The sequence below is a fragment of the Puma concolor genome, chromosome A2 (genome assembly GCF_028749965.1).
Source record: "Puma concolor isolate L17-30 chromosome A2, mPumCon1.1.hap2, whole genome shotgun sequence".
Lineage (NCBI taxonomy): Eukaryota > Metazoa > Chordata > Mammalia > Carnivora > Felidae > Puma > Puma concolor.
The window spans coordinates 149,461,966-149,480,932 of record NC_141668.1 but is presented as its reverse complement, the minus strand read 5'-3'; the positions used below and the strand labels follow the sequence as shown (position 1 = coordinate 149,480,932).

The following is an 18,967-nucleotide window of genomic DNA, read 5'->3' as shown; positions in this document are numbered from 1 at the left end:
ATCCAAACCTCTATGGTCACTATCTTTTTTGTAATCCAACAGAAAAAAAGAAAAAAACTTTTTTTCTTCTTATTTGGAATTCCAAGACCACAGAGGAGTCACAACATGTGTGCCTGCTATAACACATGAGGGAAATGGCATGACTGGACAGTTCTCAGGATTCAGGTACATGAGTCATATACCCACCCCTATGGCTGCATGTGATTGTCTGAGGACACTGAGGTCAACTTAAACCAAGGCATACATATGAGAGCCATACAACAGCAACATTTCCTGTCATCAGGGAGCTCCTGCCACCCTGAGAAAGGGGCAGGAGAGTTTGCCACTGAAGACTAAGTTCACATTTATCCTTAAATGTCCTGACTACAAAAACTGCTTATAATTTCACACCAAAGTCCTGCTGTCAACATAAAAGTTAAAATTCATTTATTTTCCATGAAACTTAAGCATCTGAGTCAATAAATTAAAATACATATATTCTTTAAGAGTCTTTATACCAGGATGCTTATTTTTGGTCTTCAACACTGACTTCCTGCCCACTTTCACCACACAAAAGCAGCTCGCTCTCGTAACATGCGGACACCAAAGCGCTGCCATTCTCTCTGATAGATCCACAGCTCCTGTGTTGTGTCCAAACAAGCCAGCACGGCCCCTCCTTTCCATGCAATCAGCCGGGGATCCATGTCCTAGAGCAGTGACACAGCAAAAGCAGACAAGACGTATACTTAATAATTTCCTTGTATTTGGGAGTAGAAAAAAAACCTGCTGAATCAATACTTAAAACAGCCAGATTTTCAACCTGCATTAAAGACTCATTCATGCAGGACCCATGAACTACAGACATCTCTCTGTTCCAACTGACAGGAAAACTTTTTAGTGTTTATTATTGAAGATGCTACTACTATTATTCCACCAATAGGCCCCATACGCAGAAACAGACATAAGGAAATTACTTATTCTGAAGTTAGAGGGGAGTAAATGTATCCCGTAATCCCTCCCTCAGGATTAAAATTAAATAAGAACATTTCCAGGAACTGTTTGTGAGATATAATGAAATACAGATACAATCTCTTTCTAAATTCCTGGGCTTATGTTTCTTTCCAAGATAGTTCAGGCCAAAAGGATCCTTAATGATGCCCTGGTCTGGGGACCAGCAGCAGATCTTTAACATGAAAGCTAAAACTGAAGTTTTTCTGGCCAAGACCCACCAGTCTTCTCCTTGCCCACCCAGTCCTTTTCCAAAGGCATGGCTTCTGGAAGCCAGCCGTGCTGGTCTGGAGAGCACAGCGAGGTCTAACACCCAGGAATCCAGGTGCCCACCCAGAGCTCCTTGCACCAAATCTGTGACCTACTGAAAGAAATCTTTCCACTTGCCCACACCCTCAAGAGCTGCCCAGACGCAAGCTCATGCCTTCCAGGATTTTATTACAATTAGAATCAGTGCTGGTTTCATTCACATACAATCCAACTGCACCATGGACAACAGACCTTGGGCCTTGTGATCACGTCCACATTCTCAATAATTCGCCTGAATGAAGGTGGCATTTTGTTGAGAATTCTGTGCTGCAGAAATTCTTGAGCTTTATGAAACATCAAACCACCTCCTACCACCAGGATGGAACTGTACATCTTCTTTTTGGTATCATCAGATGCTGAAAAGACAATGATATTCCTTCCACTCTTTCTTCCATATCCACCACTGGGCCAAGCCACCACCATCTCATTTGGACAACTGAGGCTCCTCAAAGCTCTCTTCCAACCCACCCTCAACAATGCAGCCAGAAGAACCTTGCAAAACACCAAAGTGAACATGCTGCTGCACCCCCCACCCTGCAACTTGCAGGATTAGGACCAAAATTTCTACAGGGGCCTACAAAGTCTACTGTGGCGTGACTCACTGCTTCTCCAGCCCTATCCTGGCATCTCACCTCCCAGCCACGCTGGCCTCCACACAGGCCTCTTCCTTTGCCTGGAATGCCACCTGGTGACCTTCTCACCTCCTAGACCGTTCTCAAATGGCTCTTCCCTAAGATTCCCTGCCTCCCACCATCTATACCTCCTCCTACCAGTAAAAATCCCCTATTAAGTCCCTCAATCAGAAGCTCTCAGAGTCAGCTCAATTTTCCCTTTTGTTCAACTTTGCAGCACCAGTCAGAGTTGTAATTTCACACTTGTGTGACAATTTAACTTCTTTGGTTTCCTCCACTAGGCTATATGCTCAACAAGGCTGGGAACCACTTCCTAACACCGGACAACGCAGGCACAAAGCATGTGCCCAACAGTTTTTCAATGCATATGCTACGCAGCACAACCACACCCTAGCCTGAACCAATTCACCTAACTGCTATCTTACAACGTGCTTACAACAGCAGTCTATGCTGTGAAGAATGGCTTTATCCAGGCCCAGGGCCTTCCCTTCAAACAGCGAGATGGCAGTCTTCCTGGACATCAGTGCTGTGAGAGCCTCTTCAGATTCATTGCCGGCCATCAAACAGTCTCCCTGGGAGGATCCCAAATCCACCTCCTGGGCATGGAGTCTTTCTGGAAGATCAGAGGACTGGCCACGAAGATCCCCTTCAAATCCAATGGGTTTGGATGCAGACTTTCGGTCAGCAGTAGCTTTTGCAGACTTTAAATCAAACAAAAGGACAAATGGATGGTATGAGTGTAACAGAATAGTGCTGATGTTCTCCAGCTAGACCCCACCCCTCCCTACTACACTACTTTATACTACTATAAAACAAAGGTCCACCACTGTGGTGCAGAGGGAATACACACTAGCAGGTGGCCAAGCACCTGCACCCACTCCCAGATCACCTGGGAGTGAGACGTGGTGTACAAAAGATGAGGGTGTGCTGACAATTCCAAAGCAGCCATTGGCAAGAAGGGAAAGTCTCACAACTATTACTGGTTGGATTTGCAAATTGAAATGACAGTGACATGGACATTTCCCCCTTGAACTGAGTTTTTACGTGGAGAATTTCAGTAGAATTCTTGTGCCTGTGCCTCCTACCTAATCCTCATTTTCAGACCTTATCCAACCACCTCATGCTCACCATTGGGACAGGGACAAAGACTAGAAAAGGTTTATAAGCCCTCCTCTCTCCATCCTGAGCTGCTGTTTCACTGGGGGAGAAGACCTTTCATTTGTGCCCCTGTATCAGACATCCTATTACTTGGATCATCAGCTCTGGACAAAAGAATTCAGCTTTTTGCCTAGGCCACATACCTTTTACATTATAATTTTAAAATAGGTGAGATTTTACTAAAAATACTCACTACTGGATAAACATTCAAAAGTAGATAGCTTTCACACCAAAAATAAATATCTTTATTAAATTAACTTTTAAATTTGTGGACTGGTATTCTGAAAATTGGCTTCATGTCTGCTGAATGAAAAAATCTGTCATCTGACTTGAAATTTAGACTTCATCACATCTCCAGTTCTAAAAACAGTATTGGCTTCAGTATGTAGTAGACTGCAGTGACTGCGCCGACCCACTAATCACGGACAAACTTCCGCAGGGACCAAGCTGTCTCCTCTCACACCAGAATTTCTGCAGACCTGTTCTTGCTTGCTCTGCGTGGCCAGCAGATAATGCTCATCATGAGGATCCTCAGGGTCACCCTGGGATCTGTGCTGCAAGGTTGTCATCTTCTGTCCAACAATTCCAAAAGTTGCTGGGTAAAACAAAGCCATTGGAGCCTGTGCAAGTAAGGAAAAGAATGATCAACCAAGGACACGTGGCTTTCTGAAAAAAAATGATCTATTAAATTCTGTCCTTCCCCAAAAAAAATTGGCAGATCAGATCCTAGAAGGCAGACTCAATAAACATTCTCTTTTGGGAGTAGCATTATTTCTTTATTGCACAAGAGGCCAGAAAACTTAACAGAAATCATCCAACTGAATGAGTGATGTGACACCACAAAGAGAAATGTCAAAACGTGTAATGCAAGTGGCAAATAAGCTACTTTATAATTTCCTAATAAGAACAGTCCTTCTCTCTCTAAATAGTAACAAATCACATAGCAGCTAATTAAAAAGATGGCCCTCATCATCTATTCTAATCTGTACTCTATCAGTGGCTTAAAAGCTGGTTTAGCAGGGGCACCTGGGTGGCTCAGTCGGTTGAGTGTCTGACTTTGGCCCAGGTCATGATCTCACCGTTGGTGGGTTCAAGCCCCACACCAGGCTTTGCATTCACAGCGTGTAGCCTGCTTTGGATTCTCTGTCTCCCTCTCTCTCTCTCTGCCCCTCTCCCCCTCTCTCTCTCTCTCTGCCCCTCCCTCCCTCACCCTCTCTCTCTCAAAAATAAACACTAAACAGGGGCGCCTGGGTGGCTCAGTCAGTTGGGCATCAGACTTCGGCTCAGGTCATGATCTCATGGTTTGTGAGTTTGAGCCCCGTGTCAGGCTCTGTGCTGACAGCTCAGAGCCTGGAGCCTGCTTCAAATTCTGTGTCTCCTTCTCTCTCTGCTCCTCCCTTGCTCATGTTCTCTCTCCCTCTCAAAAATAAAGACTAAAAAAAAAAATTTTTTTTTTTAAAATAAACACTAAACATAATGTTTAAAAAAAAAAAAAAGCTGGATTAGCAGCTAATCTATACCAGTTGACATTCTAACCTCAAGAGGTTTCACACAAGTGCATATTCTCTCAGTGTGAGTGAACCAGGTCAGCTTTCTTTCTACCCACAGAAATATACACCCATATGTTACCTGGAGTTTTTCATCTCCTAATCGAAACTGGTAAAGTAGGGCAGGGGAATCCGGATGTCGAATCTGAAACTCATGATCCTGAAGCCCAGAGATGTCCTGATTCCAGGAAAAGATGCTGTCAGTGAGCCAGTAAAAGTGCATGTAAACTCCTCAAATTATAGTTAAGCCTCTCCACAATCCAAATCTCACTTATAACAAGACTGCCCTGCAACTTTGTACCATTCCACCTGGAACTTAGTAAAATAAGAGTCAAAATGTACCTTGCTTCCCTTTTAACAATTCCAAAATTTCTACCATCTGCATTTTTTTTTCATTATTGAGACATACGAATACAATTACCCAAATCAATAAGCAAATTTTCTCAATAACTGCAAAATGCTACCCGTCTTAGGTTCCTCAAAATTCCATTATTCAGAATTAGATAGTCTGAAAAATGTTAGGGAAAAAAAGTCTGACACAATGCATAAAAAGGTAGGAATCCACATACAACAATGTTGGCAACATTAAGTGCTTCAAATGATGCCATTTTATTAAATGTCTGCACCTATGTATTTATTACATGTAAAGGTGTATCTTCAACCTTTATCGGAATGATCAAAGATCCTAAAAAGAAAGGAATTTCTTACACACTCTTTCTTAAAAAAGACAGCTGTATTTTTTAGAGCCTGAGACACATCCTGATGGCTCTGACCTTACCAAAACACCCTCACTCCTTAAGAGCTTCCACTTCAAGGCTCTGTCAACTTGGGTTGAAAGGGTGGCATAACATTGTTACATTTTTTTTTTAATGTTTATTTTTGAGAGAGAGAGAGAGAGAGAGAGAAAGAGAGACAGAGAGACAGAGCACAAGCAGGGGAGTGGCAGAGACAGAGAGGGAGACACAGAATCTGAAACAGGCTCCAGGCTCTGAGGTGGCAGCACAGAGCCCAACGCAGGGCTCGAACTCGGGAACGGTGAGATCATGACCTAGGCTGAAGTCAGATGCTCAACTGACTGAGCCACCCAGGCACCCCAACATGGTTACATTTTTAACTGCCTTTTAAATGTCTTAAATTTTTCCTGGAAATAAAAATAATCAGCAATTTTGATTTTGCTCCCACCTGATCTAAATGACAAAAAGTTTCTTTAAGGTGCTGTAGAAGAAGACAATCCATTTTATTTGTTAGCTGGCATTCTCGGTAAGGGAACCCAGCTCGCTGCATCAGCCAGTAGAAACACCGTGACACGTCAGAGCCCCCATACGCCAGACAGAGCCTAGAGTTAAAAGAAAAGGCAGGTGGGTAATCTGTCAGTCAAGAAGGTGCACAGGGCGTTTCAAAAAATCCATCATGCAGAGAAACATGACAAGTCTCAAAAGATGTCTAATGCATGAATAGACTGAAAGGACAGGATGGACGGATGGGATGGAGAAATGGACTCCAGCACACAACCAGGGGCGGGCACCTAGGAGCAGTCATGCTATTTGCAAAAAGTCCAAGAAACAGAATACACATGACTAAATGCAGCTCATTCCTAAGTCACTATGTTTATCATACACTAGCTGTTTGCCTGTCTTGTATTCACCAGCATATCAAGTTCACAGGCAGTGACATCATAGGACAAACTCATGGGAAGAAAGTTTAGAGTGTACTACCCCCTAACTGAATGGTTCTACAATTCGGAAAGAACACTGCTATGTTATTTTAGCAGCAGGAGACCTAGGTCCAGTATTTTCTCCACACTTTAAGAACCAACGGCATCAGCCAATACAAACAGTGGATGAGCCACAATAACTCACACTGGGTTTTCGAATGCACCATAACTTGGGGTGGGAAGCAATAGAGATTAACCTTCCTCATGGACTGGTTAGGCCCGCTTTCCAATGTTTCTCTATCCTGTGACTCAAACTACCTATGTGAGGGATAAGAACTACAGCATCCTGAAGAAGCCATCCTGGGAGCACAAGATGTTACAGAGAACCTGTATGTGCACTGCCTGTGTTGGGCTTGTCTACGGAAGGACAAGCAGCAAACTTGTGCCTGATATCTCTCATATCAGTGATGACATCACAAAGGGAACAGACAAGGAAGCTACTCATCACTCACTGAACAATTACGACAAAAGCAAATACTCAAATGCTAGCTAGTTAGAGAATTCAGACCTGAAAACCTATTTTCCCCTACACGTCTTGTCTAAATAAAACTTTGCTATGAGCATAATTGGTATTTTCACTCCAGACCACAGCAAGACACAGAGCTAACACTACGCCAAGCAGGGATCTTCAGGAGCTGCTGATGTGAACTCACAGCAGAGAATTCCAACAGCAAAGGTAAAATCAGTGCTCTGTAGCCTTGCTAGAATTTGTATTTCCACAACTGTGAATATAATTCCTTATAAAAATTTCATTTCTAAGGGGCCCCTGGGTGGCTCAGTCTGTTAAGCGTCCGACTTCCACTCAGATCGTGATCTCGCGGTTTGTGAGTTCGAGCCCCGCATCGGGCTCTGTGCTGACAGCTCAGAGCCTGGAGCCTGCTTCCCATTCTGTGTCTCCCTCTCTCTCTGCCCCTCCCCCACTTGTGCTCTGTCTCTCTCTGTCTATCAAAAATGAATAAATGTAAAAAAAAAAAAATTAAAAAAAAAATTTCATTTCTAACTTGTGACGCTTTATAGCTGAACAGGCTGTGAGGGGAGAAGGAGCAGAGAAAGCCACCTTCCAAGGTCCTTACCGAGTATTCCGATGAGAGACCCCATCCTCCACACAACACACACTTGTCTTCTGATCTCCAACATCTACGATACAAGTGCTGCTTAAACCACTTCCAAAGGTGGCACACACAGACTCCTGATGGACCACAATCCCTGAGACACAAAGGCAGAGGAGCCATCAGCTAGGCAGCAGTAAAGATCGTAAGACAGACATTCAGTTAAAGTCTGGAAACCCCTGAGCAATCGTCCAAGCACAGCAGATCCTCTCAGAATAAACATTTCAAGAAAGCAGTGAATTAGATTAACTTTGTCAATAAAAACAGAAAACCAATCTCATTTCAGGTAGATTTCTCTGGAATATAGGACATACCTGAAAAACCCATCTTCATTAAGATCATATTCACTAGTTCTTTCACATGCTGTTTATTATAGATATCAGGAATCAGCAAGATACATCTATAATACTAAAAAGAAAAACAAAGGGGAAAAAAAAAGATAAAACAGTTAATGCGAAAGTCTGGTCAAAATAATTGTCACTACATTTGTCTTCAGAGAGGATTCTCTCTAAAGGACGGCAACAATGATTAGGGGCACGAAACAAAACCTCAACCCCCCTGCTATCTTTGGGGTTTAATGAAAACACTAATGTTGAAGTTGTGTGAGGATTTTTTTTTTCCCTTTAAATTATTAAAAACTTGTCAAATGGTATCACAACCCCAGATTTCAAAATATACTACAAAGCTATACTAATCAAGACCGTATGATACCGGCACAAAAATACACATATAGATCAATGAACAGAATAGAACCCAGAAATAAACCCACACATATATGGTCAATTTGACACAGGAGGCAAGGATATACAATGGGAAAATATCTCTCCAACAAATGGTGCTGGAAAAACTGGACAGTTACACGCAAAAGAACGAAACTGGACCACTTTCTTAAACCATTCACAAAAATACATTAGAAATGAATTAAAAATGGAGATGTGAGACCTGAAATGATAAAACTCCTAGAAGAAAACACAGGCAGCAAATTCTTTGACATCAGCCTTAGCAACATTTTTCTGGTTTCCTGAGGCAAGGGAAGCAAAAGTAAAACTAAACTATTGGAGCTATAAGTCTATAGCTATAACTATAAACTATAAACTATAAGCTATAACTATATAACTATAGCTATAACTATAGTTATAACTATTGGAGTAAAACACGTTTGCACAATGAAGAAAGCCATCAACAAAACGAAAAGGCAACCTTACCTGATTGGAGAAGGTATTTGCAAATGATATATCTGGTAAGTGATTAACAGCCAAAATATATAAAGAACTTCTACAACCCAACACCAGAAGAACAAATAATCCAATTAGAAAATGGGCCCTGGACCTCAATAGACACATTTTTCCAAAGACATAGAGATGGCCAACAGACACATGAAAGGATGCTCAACATCACTAATCATTAGGCAAATGCAAATCAAAACCACAATGAGATATCACCTCACAACTATCAGAATGGCTAGCATCAAACAGACAAGAAATAACGGGTGTTGGCAAGGATGTGAAGAAAAAGGAACACAGTTGGTAGGAATGTAAATTGGTACAGCTGCTACGGACAACAGAATGGAGATTCCAAAAAAAATTAGAAATAGAAATAACGCACAATCCACAGTAGTAGTAACTCCACTACTATTACCCAAAGAAAATGAAAACAGTAATTTTAAAAAATATATGCATTCCTAATTTCAGTGAAGCATTATTTACTACAGCCAAGATATGGAAGCAACCTAAGTGTCCACTAATAGATAAATGGATAAAGAAGATTGGTATATACATATAATAGAATATTACTCAGCTATATAAAAGAATGAGATCTTGCTATCTGCAATAACATGGATGGACCTAGAAGGTATTATGCTAAGTACAGTAAGTCAAAGAAAGATAAATACCATACGATTTCACTTACATGTGGAATCTAAAATACAAAACAAATGAAAAACCAAAAAAGCAGAAACAGACCCATAAATACAGAGAACAAATTAGTAGTTGCCAGATGCAAGGAAGGTGGGGGATGGGAAAAATGCGTGAAAGAAAGTGGGAGATAGAGGTTTCCAGTTATAGAATGGATAAGTCATGGGGATGAAAAATACAGCATAGGGAATACAGTCCTCGGTATTGTAACAGCACAGTATGGGGACAGACAGTAGCTACACTTGGGGTAAATGCAGCATTATGTATAGTGGTGCCAAAACACTGTGCTGTACCTGAAACTAACGTGTCATTGTATGTCAACTATACTTCGATTAAAAAAGAAAACCAAAACCAAAAACAAATTTTGTGAAATTAAAAATAAGACAGGGGCGCCTGGGTGGCGCAGTCGGTTAAGCGTCCGACTTCAGCCAGGTCACGATCTCGCGGTCCGGGAGTTCGAGCCCCGCGTCAGGCTCTGGGCTGATGGCTCGGAGCCTGGAACCTGTTTCCGATTCTGTGTCTCCCTCTCTCTGTGCCCCTCCCCCGTTCATGCTCTGTCTCTCTCTGTCCCAAAAATAAATAAACATTGAAAAAAAAAAAAAATTAAAAAAAAAAAAAAAAAAAAAATAAGACAAACATATGTCCCAAAAAAGGCCCAGAGAGAAGGCATAAACATGAGCAAGTTTGCTGGTTGCAGAGCAGTAGAGACAGACACCAAAGAAACAGTAAGAAAAAGAGAAGGCACCGGAACTGAAGTCAGCCAAGAAGGAAGATACCCTCCACACCTTAAGGCTGAGAATGCTTCAAGGACACTAGATTACAAACAACTCAGGAATACGTACTTAAACACAAGTAAGACAAGACTCTTAAAGGCAATCCAAGTAACTGGGAATTTTAGCTCACCTTTAAATCTTTGAGTGGAATTTCCAAGTATTTTTGTATTGCGTGAGACCATATTATTTCAATATCTGCCAGAACAGCCGTAAGGGAGCCCCCAGGTCCTGGGTGAATATTTAACTGACCTCTTCTGATAGGCCAGTGAATATTATAACAGTCCAATGGATTAACATACAAGGCCTAGAAAAGACAGGGAGATGAATACATTGTTAAACTTTTCTTGGGCATTTTCTGAATTCACATTTAAACATCTAAGATCATGGGCATTGAAGAGGGCATCTTTTGGGATGAGCACTGGGTGTTGTATGGAAACCAATTTGACAATAAATTTCATAAAAAAAAAAAAATCTAAGACCAGAGTTACGATTAACATTTGCTCACTATTCTAATTAATTTTTTTTAATGTTTTTTTTTTTGTTGTTGTTGTTGAGAGAGAGACAAGAATGAGCGGGGGAGGGAAAGAGAGAGAAGGAGACACGGAATCCGAAGCAGGCTCTGGGCTCCAAGCTGTCAGCACAGAGGCCAACGCGGGGTTTGAACTCAACGAACCTGAGCTGAAGTCAGATGCTTAACCGACTACCCAGGCGCCCCCATTTGCTCACTATTCTAAATGTTGAGAGTGGAGTACCTAACATCACAGGAGCCTGTGTGAGTATCTGGGCCTGCAAGGAAGATGGAAGATGGTGAATTCTAGGAAACAACTAGAACTGGATGGTGCTGCAAAGTTCCCTACCTCTTCTCCCACCAAAAACTCAGGGTGATGAGACGTGTTTGTCCACTTATTTCCAGAACAGTGATCTAAAATTGCAGGTCGCATCTGCTTGTTGTAGGAGCGTGCCTGAAATAAAAGAACATCAGAAAACTCTCTGAATTTTTGCAAGAAAAAAGGAGAGGGGGAAGGAGAAATGTAGCATGAGTCCTCTTTTCTCCTCTCTCACATACCAGATATAGTAGATTACAAAATGTAATCACAAGCCCTAAATATCTGGCAAAATACTGACTGGTCACAGGAAGATTCTCTTGGCCTTTTCTACAATTGTGATTTTTTACCCATGGTTTTAAAACCTAGACTGTGATTCATAACCAGTCCAAAATCACTACTATACTCTGCTTAAAACTGAATACACATTTGTGTATCATACCAACTCACGTCCACTCCTAACAGTATTTTTTATCATATTAAAATGACAAATGTAGGAAGAACATAGCTTCCCATGTTCTTACAGATCCTGGAATTATACACTTAAGACCATCAGATAAACTATACATGTTTATGAACTTGCCATAAGAAACACCATCTTTTCAATTATTCAGCATGCCCAAGCATTTGTGACACTGATTTGGATATTCTGTAGGTGGTTATGAATGGTTTTTTCTTCCTCTTTTAAGGAAATCCTATCTTTAATTTGCATAATGAAACTGAGAGAGCACACGATTGGCATTATGACACAATAGCAGTTAAAGAATAAATCTGAAGAAAGAGTTAAGGGTGAACCTGTTCAGGGGACACGGGAATCCGTCTTGTACCATTTGACATCTTTTTAGACCATATTGCTTGATCCACCATTTTAAGGCCATTTTGTCTTTGTTCATTACTTTCTGGTTTCTGGGGGGAAAAGTGAGAGATAAGCAGTACAAAGGATTCAGTGAAAAGAGAAAGCAATTTGGCAAACTACTAAATTAATCCACTAAGAAGAAATGCTCCCTCATCAACAAGTAGCAGTATTTCCTTAATCTTTGTCATACGTATCAATCTTAAGAACTCAAAGTAATCATTTCACTATTTATAAATTAAAAAGTCAGAAAGGAACCCTCACCCATAAACCCAACTATTTGCAAAAATCCATAACCTCAAGGAAGTATGAATGACAAAATTTTTCACAGCACTGATCAGGATAGCTACTTTGTATTTATAAAGTATTTCAGAGACTTTTCCGTACATGTACATAATTCTCATTATTCTCGATTTTGTAACAATGCTACATTCACTCATGTGTTATTTTGTTTAATCAGCAGGTATTCAAGTTGCTGTGACATTATAAGGAATAGATCTGTAAACATCTCTGTGAAAAAGTTATTGTTTCCTATCAACTTTTACTCCTGACATTTATGCCCTACAAAAGAATTGTAAGATCCAAAAATATAAATGAATTTAGACTCTTATACTCTCAAGTTACATTTAGGCTTAGAAATGGGACTTACACAGTCTTCCAGTCATGCTAAAAAAAAAAAAAAATCCTAAAGTTTACTATTCGAAGTATAGAAACTGCAAATTCCTAAAACTACCTTCGATCTAAAACTTAAACGTAGATTACGATGCAAAATATATATTTTAACATCTACCATGAAATACTTTCTCATAATTACTATCTGCAAGATAAGATAAAGTAAATGCTACCTACAAGGATATATGTAGTTCTGCCTTCAGATTACAATTTGACCTAAGATTGTAGTAACTGATTATAACAATTCAATTTACTTATAGATTGAAAATACAAGCTCAATATACACTGTAAGTATCTGCAAGAGAAAAATTTGGCGGTCAGTTAATACAGACCTTAAGGCATTATTTTAAGTGAGTGACATCACCTTCATCAATACCCAATTCATATTGATGGGTGAAAAAATTTTTAATTTACTTTTGTTGTAATTATTTCTGTACAATCTAACACCGCTAGCTCAGATGAAAAATATTACTTGTAACCCTGAATGATGTTATTATTTTAAAACGCATAAAAGCTATGAAGATGGAGATGTTTATTCAAGTATACTGTGTATACCTGAATGTGTAAGCTCTCCCAAAGAAACCACCTTGGGCTTTCTCTCCAGATCCTCCATTTCTGACTTACATTTAGTCCTTCCCTTAGGAGCCAGTTGTCCTTGTATAGTGGCTGCCCTTGTTGTTTGTGCCTTCGTGCAATTACATGAGGAATGCTAGCAGGAAGTGTGTCTGTAGCTCGCCCAATCCTTAGGGTTGTTGAACCTGGGTGTATGACAACAATGAAGTTGCTCTGGATTTGCTGCAAATACAAAACACAGGAGTGTGACCTTGGTAAATAATATGCAGGTAACAAGTTAAATAACAGGTAGGTAACAGGCAAGACTAAGAAGTTAAGTTTCCTATGACTATCAGACTCAAAGGTATCAAAATAATTCACTGAAGGTAGCTCTTTGAGAGGCATCCAATTATTGCTCTCTGCCTGAATGCAAACTCTTTTAGTATTTCTGTGCTCCCAGGATCTGACCACAGTACACAGGTCAGTATTTGTTTAAATGAACAAAACCATAATTATCTAATGCAAGTTAACCTATAATTACTGGGCATTTCTGTGCTAGGTACTGGGGGTACAATGGTGACCAAGACAAAATCCTGACCACCAGAGAACTTTCAGATTACTAGGGGTCACAGGCAAGGAATACACGTGGGAAATACCATGACTAGTGAAGTACTACTAGCTAAAGCTGAATCACTTAAAGATGCTTAGATTCCAAGCCTCCACTACACATTTTCTGATTCAGAATTTCCAGGGAGAGCCACCATTCCTGCACGACTCCTTAGCTAGTAAGGAGCTGCCCTTGAGCTACAGATGTGTCTTCTTGTATGTATCCATTTAAAACATTTCCATAGTTTGCCCGTAAGATACAGTCAGGAACCTCTGAGATCAAGACCCTGTCTACTTCTCTAACCTTACTTGAGGACCACTTCCTTTCTCTTTAATCTTCCTAATCTAGATCTCTCTTGATTTCTTGGGGCACCTGGGTGGTTCATCTGGTTAAGCATCGGACTTCAGCTCAGGTCATGATCTCACAGCTCATGAGTTCAAGTCCCTCGTCGGCTTTGTGCTGACAGCATAGAGCGTGGAGCCTGCTTCAGATTCTGTGTCTCCCTCTCTCTCTACCCCTCCCTCCACTCATACCATCTCTCTCTGTCAAAAGTAAATAAACATTTTTAAAAAATTTTTTTAATTTTAGCTATCTCTTGATTTAACTCACCACTCTGACTTCCAGATCTTCACACAGGCAGCTCCCTTTGCCTGCCACGTCCTTTCTCCCTGGTAAATCCTACTTTCCCCTTCAGTTCTGAAGTTAAATGTCATCAGATTAGGTTTGCTTGTCCCCTTACAATATAACCTTATGGTACCCTTTTTCTTGTAATTTTTTACTGTCTGCCCTCCCAACAGATAAAAACCTTCATGTAAAAAGGGATCACTTCTGTCTTGTTCACTATGCCCAGTGCACAGCGCACAGGATCCTAGGAGATATTGAAAGCAGCACTTTCACATGGCTGGCGTGATGTTAAACAGTACTTCCCAAGCTTTTTTGTGCTATGGCAGACATTTGTCCAGTAGACTGGAGTGAAAAGATGAAACTGCTTGCCATTGGAGATACCTGTACCTCATTAATGGCACACAGGCTGCAGCACATTGATCAGAGAGCTCTGAGGTAGTAATGGCAGTTTTCCAAAGCACGGACAAATATTTTTTAACAACTACATATTTATTTTAACATTTCAGGAAAAAACTAGACAGTACATCCCATACATCACTTCCTGAATATTATTACTTAAATAAGACCAAGTAAAAGAAGTTATTAAGCAAATAATGGATATGAAAAAACCATACACAACATGGAAAAACTAAAGGGTGTTCTACAACTGACTGGATTAAGGAAATGTTGCTATAGTGGTTAAGGGCCCAGGATCTGGATTAACAGATTTGTCTTCAAATTCATACTGCACCACTTCCTTGCTCTGGATGAGGTTCCTACCTCACAGAGCTATTGTGAGGCTTAAGCGAATTAATCCTGCAGCCCAGGGTCTGTCTAACCTTCCAAAGTTCTGCACTGCCTTCAGAAGAGACCAGACTCTTTCTTTATGCCTCTCATGATAGGCCCCACTACAATCTCCTGTCCCACCTCTCGCTCCCTCTTCTTCCTCACTTCCAGACACCCTGATCACCAACACTTGATCTCCTCTCCTGACCCAGGTCTCTTCCACACTGTTCTCCTTCCGAGATTTCCCCTAACTCCTAATCACTCTTTGGGTCTTAGTTCAAACGTCATTTCCTTTAAAACCTTCTCAGACCATCAGGGCCAGAGGAGACACCTGCTGTGTGTGCCCAACACTTCCCTATGGCCTTCTGTACTAGCCCATCTGACACCATATGCCCTGATACCTGCTGCCCAACTGTGAGCTCTACCCTCCTGCCTCCCAGTCACAGAATGCTAAAGAATCATACATGGTGGGAATGTGCAAGGCCCATACAGACCATCCAGCCTGCCCCCTCAACTAGAAGGGCGGAGAAACAGGCCAGGGCAACAGTAACTATCACCCTGGGGGATTCCCACGAGCCAGCACGGTGCTAAACATCCTACAGCTGCCTGAACAATTGGGTGTTATCCTTAACCCAGCCACCAGTTAGGAAGCTGCCTCACAGATGTCCAACATGAAATTCTGACCACGTAAATGCCTTATTTTTGCTGTGAATTTACCCATTTTCCTATGGGAATGTTGGTATTTTTTCATTCATCAGTAGGAATACACACACACAGGTCCTTTGCCGGCCATGCTACGACAAATAATTTTTTCTGGTTGGTATGACTTCATCTTGTTCTGATTTTGACAAACTCTTCTTGTCCATTCAGACGATCGTCTGCCTTTTCCTTGCTTTATGCTGGAATCGGCCTCCACTCCCAAAGATAGCCTTCACACAGGAAAACGCCTGCACCGCCAAGTGTCCCTGCCCGGCGCTAAACTCCACCTGCGCTCACTGACACTCCACAGCTGCTTGGAAGGCAGGCAAGGGCCCGGGGCCCATACCGCGGCGGACCGGAGAGACAACCACCACCCGCGCCAGCCACGAGGGTGGGGGCCGGAAACCTTGCCTCGCCGCCTGCCTTTTCACCTCCGCCCAACCGGAAGGCCTTCTTCGAGACCCGCCCCCTGCGCCGCGCCGCACCTCCTGCAGCGACTCCGGCACCAGCGCTGGCACGATGGGTCGTTTCACGCCGCGCTGCTCCTTCTCCTTCTCTCCGCCCTTCTCTTTCCCGTTCTCAGCGTCCCCCTTCTCCGCCTGGGTCATCGCGGCCGCTGACAAACCCCGACCTCCAGCCTCAGGGACGCACCGCGCCCGCCGGAGCCGGCTGGGCCCCCGCGCACGCGCAGCCTCCCAGCCTGGTGCCCGGCAACCAAGATGGCCGACGGACAGCCGCCCCAGAGGCTTCCGGGAAACCGGAGGGGCGGCGCTGTCCAGAGGAGGACGGGGCGGGAGTGGGGCGTGGATGGGTGGGTGTTGCTGTGATTTGTCCTGGCGGTGGGATGCCCGAAGCCTCCTTGTTTTTCCTTTCGAGCGCTACACCCGGCATCGCGTTTTGCTCTCACAATAGGAAGCCTCTATTCTTGGTTTCCTAGACCCTAACTGCTCCTAGTTTTCCTCATACTGCGCTGGTTAGGTTCAGAACAGCTTCTGATGTTAAGGTTTTGAGTTAGGGCGCCTCTCTCCGCACCCCTTGGATGACTTTATCCGGTTTCATGGCTTTGCATGTGAATATGACTCCCAGGTTCATGATTCCAGTCTGGAGGTGACCCTGAGATCCAGACTGATAACCAACAGCCTATTTGGTATCTCCACGTGTATGTCCACAAGGCATAGCAAACTTACATGCGCCCAAACTGGAACTCTTGATACCCGCGCCATCCCCTCCGCCCCCAGCCTACTCCCATTTTCACCATCTCAGTAAACATCACTTTGATTCTGCAGTTGTCCAATCTATCAGTAAATCCTGCAGTCTCTAAAATATATCTTGAATGAATCCACTTCTCCATCCCTAGGGTTACCTAGTCCAAACTACTATCCTCTCACCTGGACTGCAACAGCTTCTTAACCCAACTCCCTGCTTCCATGTTGTCCTCCTGCAATGTGTTCTTAATGCACTTGCCCAAATGTCAACTTCTAAATTATGAAGTAATCAATACCATGTATGCAGCATTCCACTTAATACCACCTGTGAGTTATCTTGGACAAAAATTAAACCCACGCTTTACTCTCAAGGTTTCTCCTTGTTCATGGAACAGAATCTAAACAAACTCACCATAGCCTAGAAGGCCATTCTTAACCCAGTTTCTGCTACCTCTTAAGTTCACCTCATCTCTTTCCTTCTGTTGGCATTTCGGTTACCCTTGCTTTCTTTCAGCTTCTCACACGTGCCAAGCCCTTCCCTTCATTGGACCATTGCTCTTGTTCCCTTTGCCTTGGGTGCTCTTCCTCAGCTGGCTCATTCTCATCCTGTCTCAACTCAAATGTCACCTCCGAGAAGACTCCCCCAGTTACCTTGTCATCTTATTTCCTTCGAAGCAGAATTAAATCTGTACTTAGCTTGCTTGAGATCTGATGAAGTCAGACTATAGGATAACCCTAAAGAAGAGTACTGCAGAGCAGTGCTGGGCAGGGGCAGGGCGGCAGGGATCACCAATCACATGCACAGAGAAGCCTGTCACTTCCTGAGACTCTGCCCTGGTCTCCTCCCCACTACAGCCTTAGGTGGAGATTTGACAGAATGACCCTGCCGTTCACCAGCCAATCTGGACATCATAAAACTTTGCTGACCCTTTGCATGTTATCTGTATAATGCAATGTCATCTACCTAACCCAGTGCATCAGAATTAACAATAAGTAAAAGATAAAATGTCTCACGGGCTTGAGTGGTCAATAAACTGTCTTTATTATTCTTCTCCTTAAAATTGTGTTATAATTGTCCCTTTCCATGTTTGAAGACCAGTGTCTCATGCCACTACATCCTCATTTCCTGACAAACAGGGTTAAATAAATGCTTCTAAATAAATATAAAAATGCTTTTACCTGAAACTTTGTTTCAAAGACTGCTGGGGGCACCTGGGTGGCTCAGTCGGTTAAGCGGCCGACTTCAGCTCAGGTCATGCATGATCTTGCGGTCTGTGAGTTCTAGCCCCACGTCGGGCTCTGTGCTGACAGTTCAGAGCCTGGAGCCTGCTTCAGATTCTGTGTCTCCCTCTCTCTGACCCTCCCCTGTTCATGCTCTGTCCCTCCCTGTCTCAAAAATAAATAAACATTAAAAAAAAAAAAATTCAAAGACTGCTGAACACAAAGCAGAATTATCTGTATTATTCGTTTTTCCAACAAATATTGCAGTGCCTATCACGCTTAATCACTATTCAAAGCACTGGGGTAAAAAAGACAAAAATCCCTAACCTCATAGAGCTTCCATTCTAGTGAAAGAATATGAGAGTTACTAGCATTCATGGGGGTGAAAGCCAATAGGCAGTATCTTAAGCAATGGTTTAGAATTCAAGTTTGTGAAGACTGCACAGAAGCCTATGATATTAAACCCACCTAGCCAATCTTCATTTTGTATGTGGCTCAGGTTTGTTGGTTATGGCTTTATAAATACCCTAATTATATTCGGTAGCAAATCCGATATTTTGTATTAAAGATTCACAGGACAAATATGTTTTGAGGTAAAATTGTATGCATACTATTGAAATAAATACAATGTGATTTATTTATAAATGAGAACAAATTAACAGTGAATAGTATTTCAGAAGTTAAAAAGGTGACACTAGTTGTACTGAATACACAACCTTTTATTTTTCTTCAAATTTGGAGTTTTTTAATTATACAAAGATGACAAGTCAAGTTTTGTAACCTAAAAATATTTACTTATTAAA

At 42.1% G+C, this 18,967-nt stretch overlaps 1 protein-coding gene across 5 annotated transcripts; it reads right to left on the bottom strand.

Moving 5' to 3' along the window:
* Positions 1 to 403: 403 nt before the first annotated feature.
* On the bottom strand, positions 404 to 16,479 carry ACTR8 (actin related protein 8). 5 transcript variants are annotated; one of them, XM_086697922.1, is made up of 14 exons: positions 15,757 to 16,140; positions 14,260 to 14,346; positions 13,116 to 13,286; positions 11,762 to 11,872; positions 11,000 to 11,104; positions 10,273 to 10,446; positions 7,771 to 7,864; positions 7,421 to 7,553; positions 5,816 to 5,969; positions 4,716 to 4,811; positions 3,566 to 3,706; positions 2,365 to 2,629; positions 1,489 to 1,652; positions 404 to 686 (listed from the first exon to the last, which is right to left on the bottom strand). In XM_086697922.1, exons 4-14 carry the CDS (start codon positions 11,831 to 11,833, stop codon positions 543 to 545), a joined length of 1,542 nt encoding a protein of 513 aa, XP_086554048.1. In that variant the 5' UTR covers positions 11,834 to 11,872; positions 13,116 to 13,286; positions 14,260 to 14,346; positions 15,757 to 16,140; the 3' UTR covers positions 404 to 542. The 5 variants fall into 5 exon arrangements, with proteins under 5 accessions (XP_086554048.1, XP_025772016.2, XP_086554046.1 ...); XM_025916231.2 differs by lacking the exons at positions 14,260 to 14,346; positions 15,757 to 16,140 and adding an exon at positions 16,224 to 16,478; XM_086697920.1 differs by lacking the exon at positions 14,260 to 14,346.
* Between the last annotated feature and the right edge of the window lie 2,488 nt (positions 16,480 to 18,967).

What these genes read in the sequence shown, in the direction of transcription:
- ACTR8 (XM_025916231.2), bottom strand. Translation starts at nt 16,346, where the DNA reads ATGACCCAGGCGGAGAAGGGGGACGCTGAGAACGGGAAAGAGAAGGGC. An exon ending in TTCCCGTGTCCCCTGAACAG is followed by an intron (nt 11,105 to 11,761) that starts GTTCACCCTTAA and finishes CTTTTATTTCAG; the next exon opens with GCACGCTCCTACAACAAGCA. An exon ending in TCACAGCATAGACTGCTGTT is followed by an intron (nt 1,653 to 2,364) that starts GTAAGCACGTTG and finishes TTGTCTTTTCAG; the next exon opens with CATCTGATGATACCAAAAAG.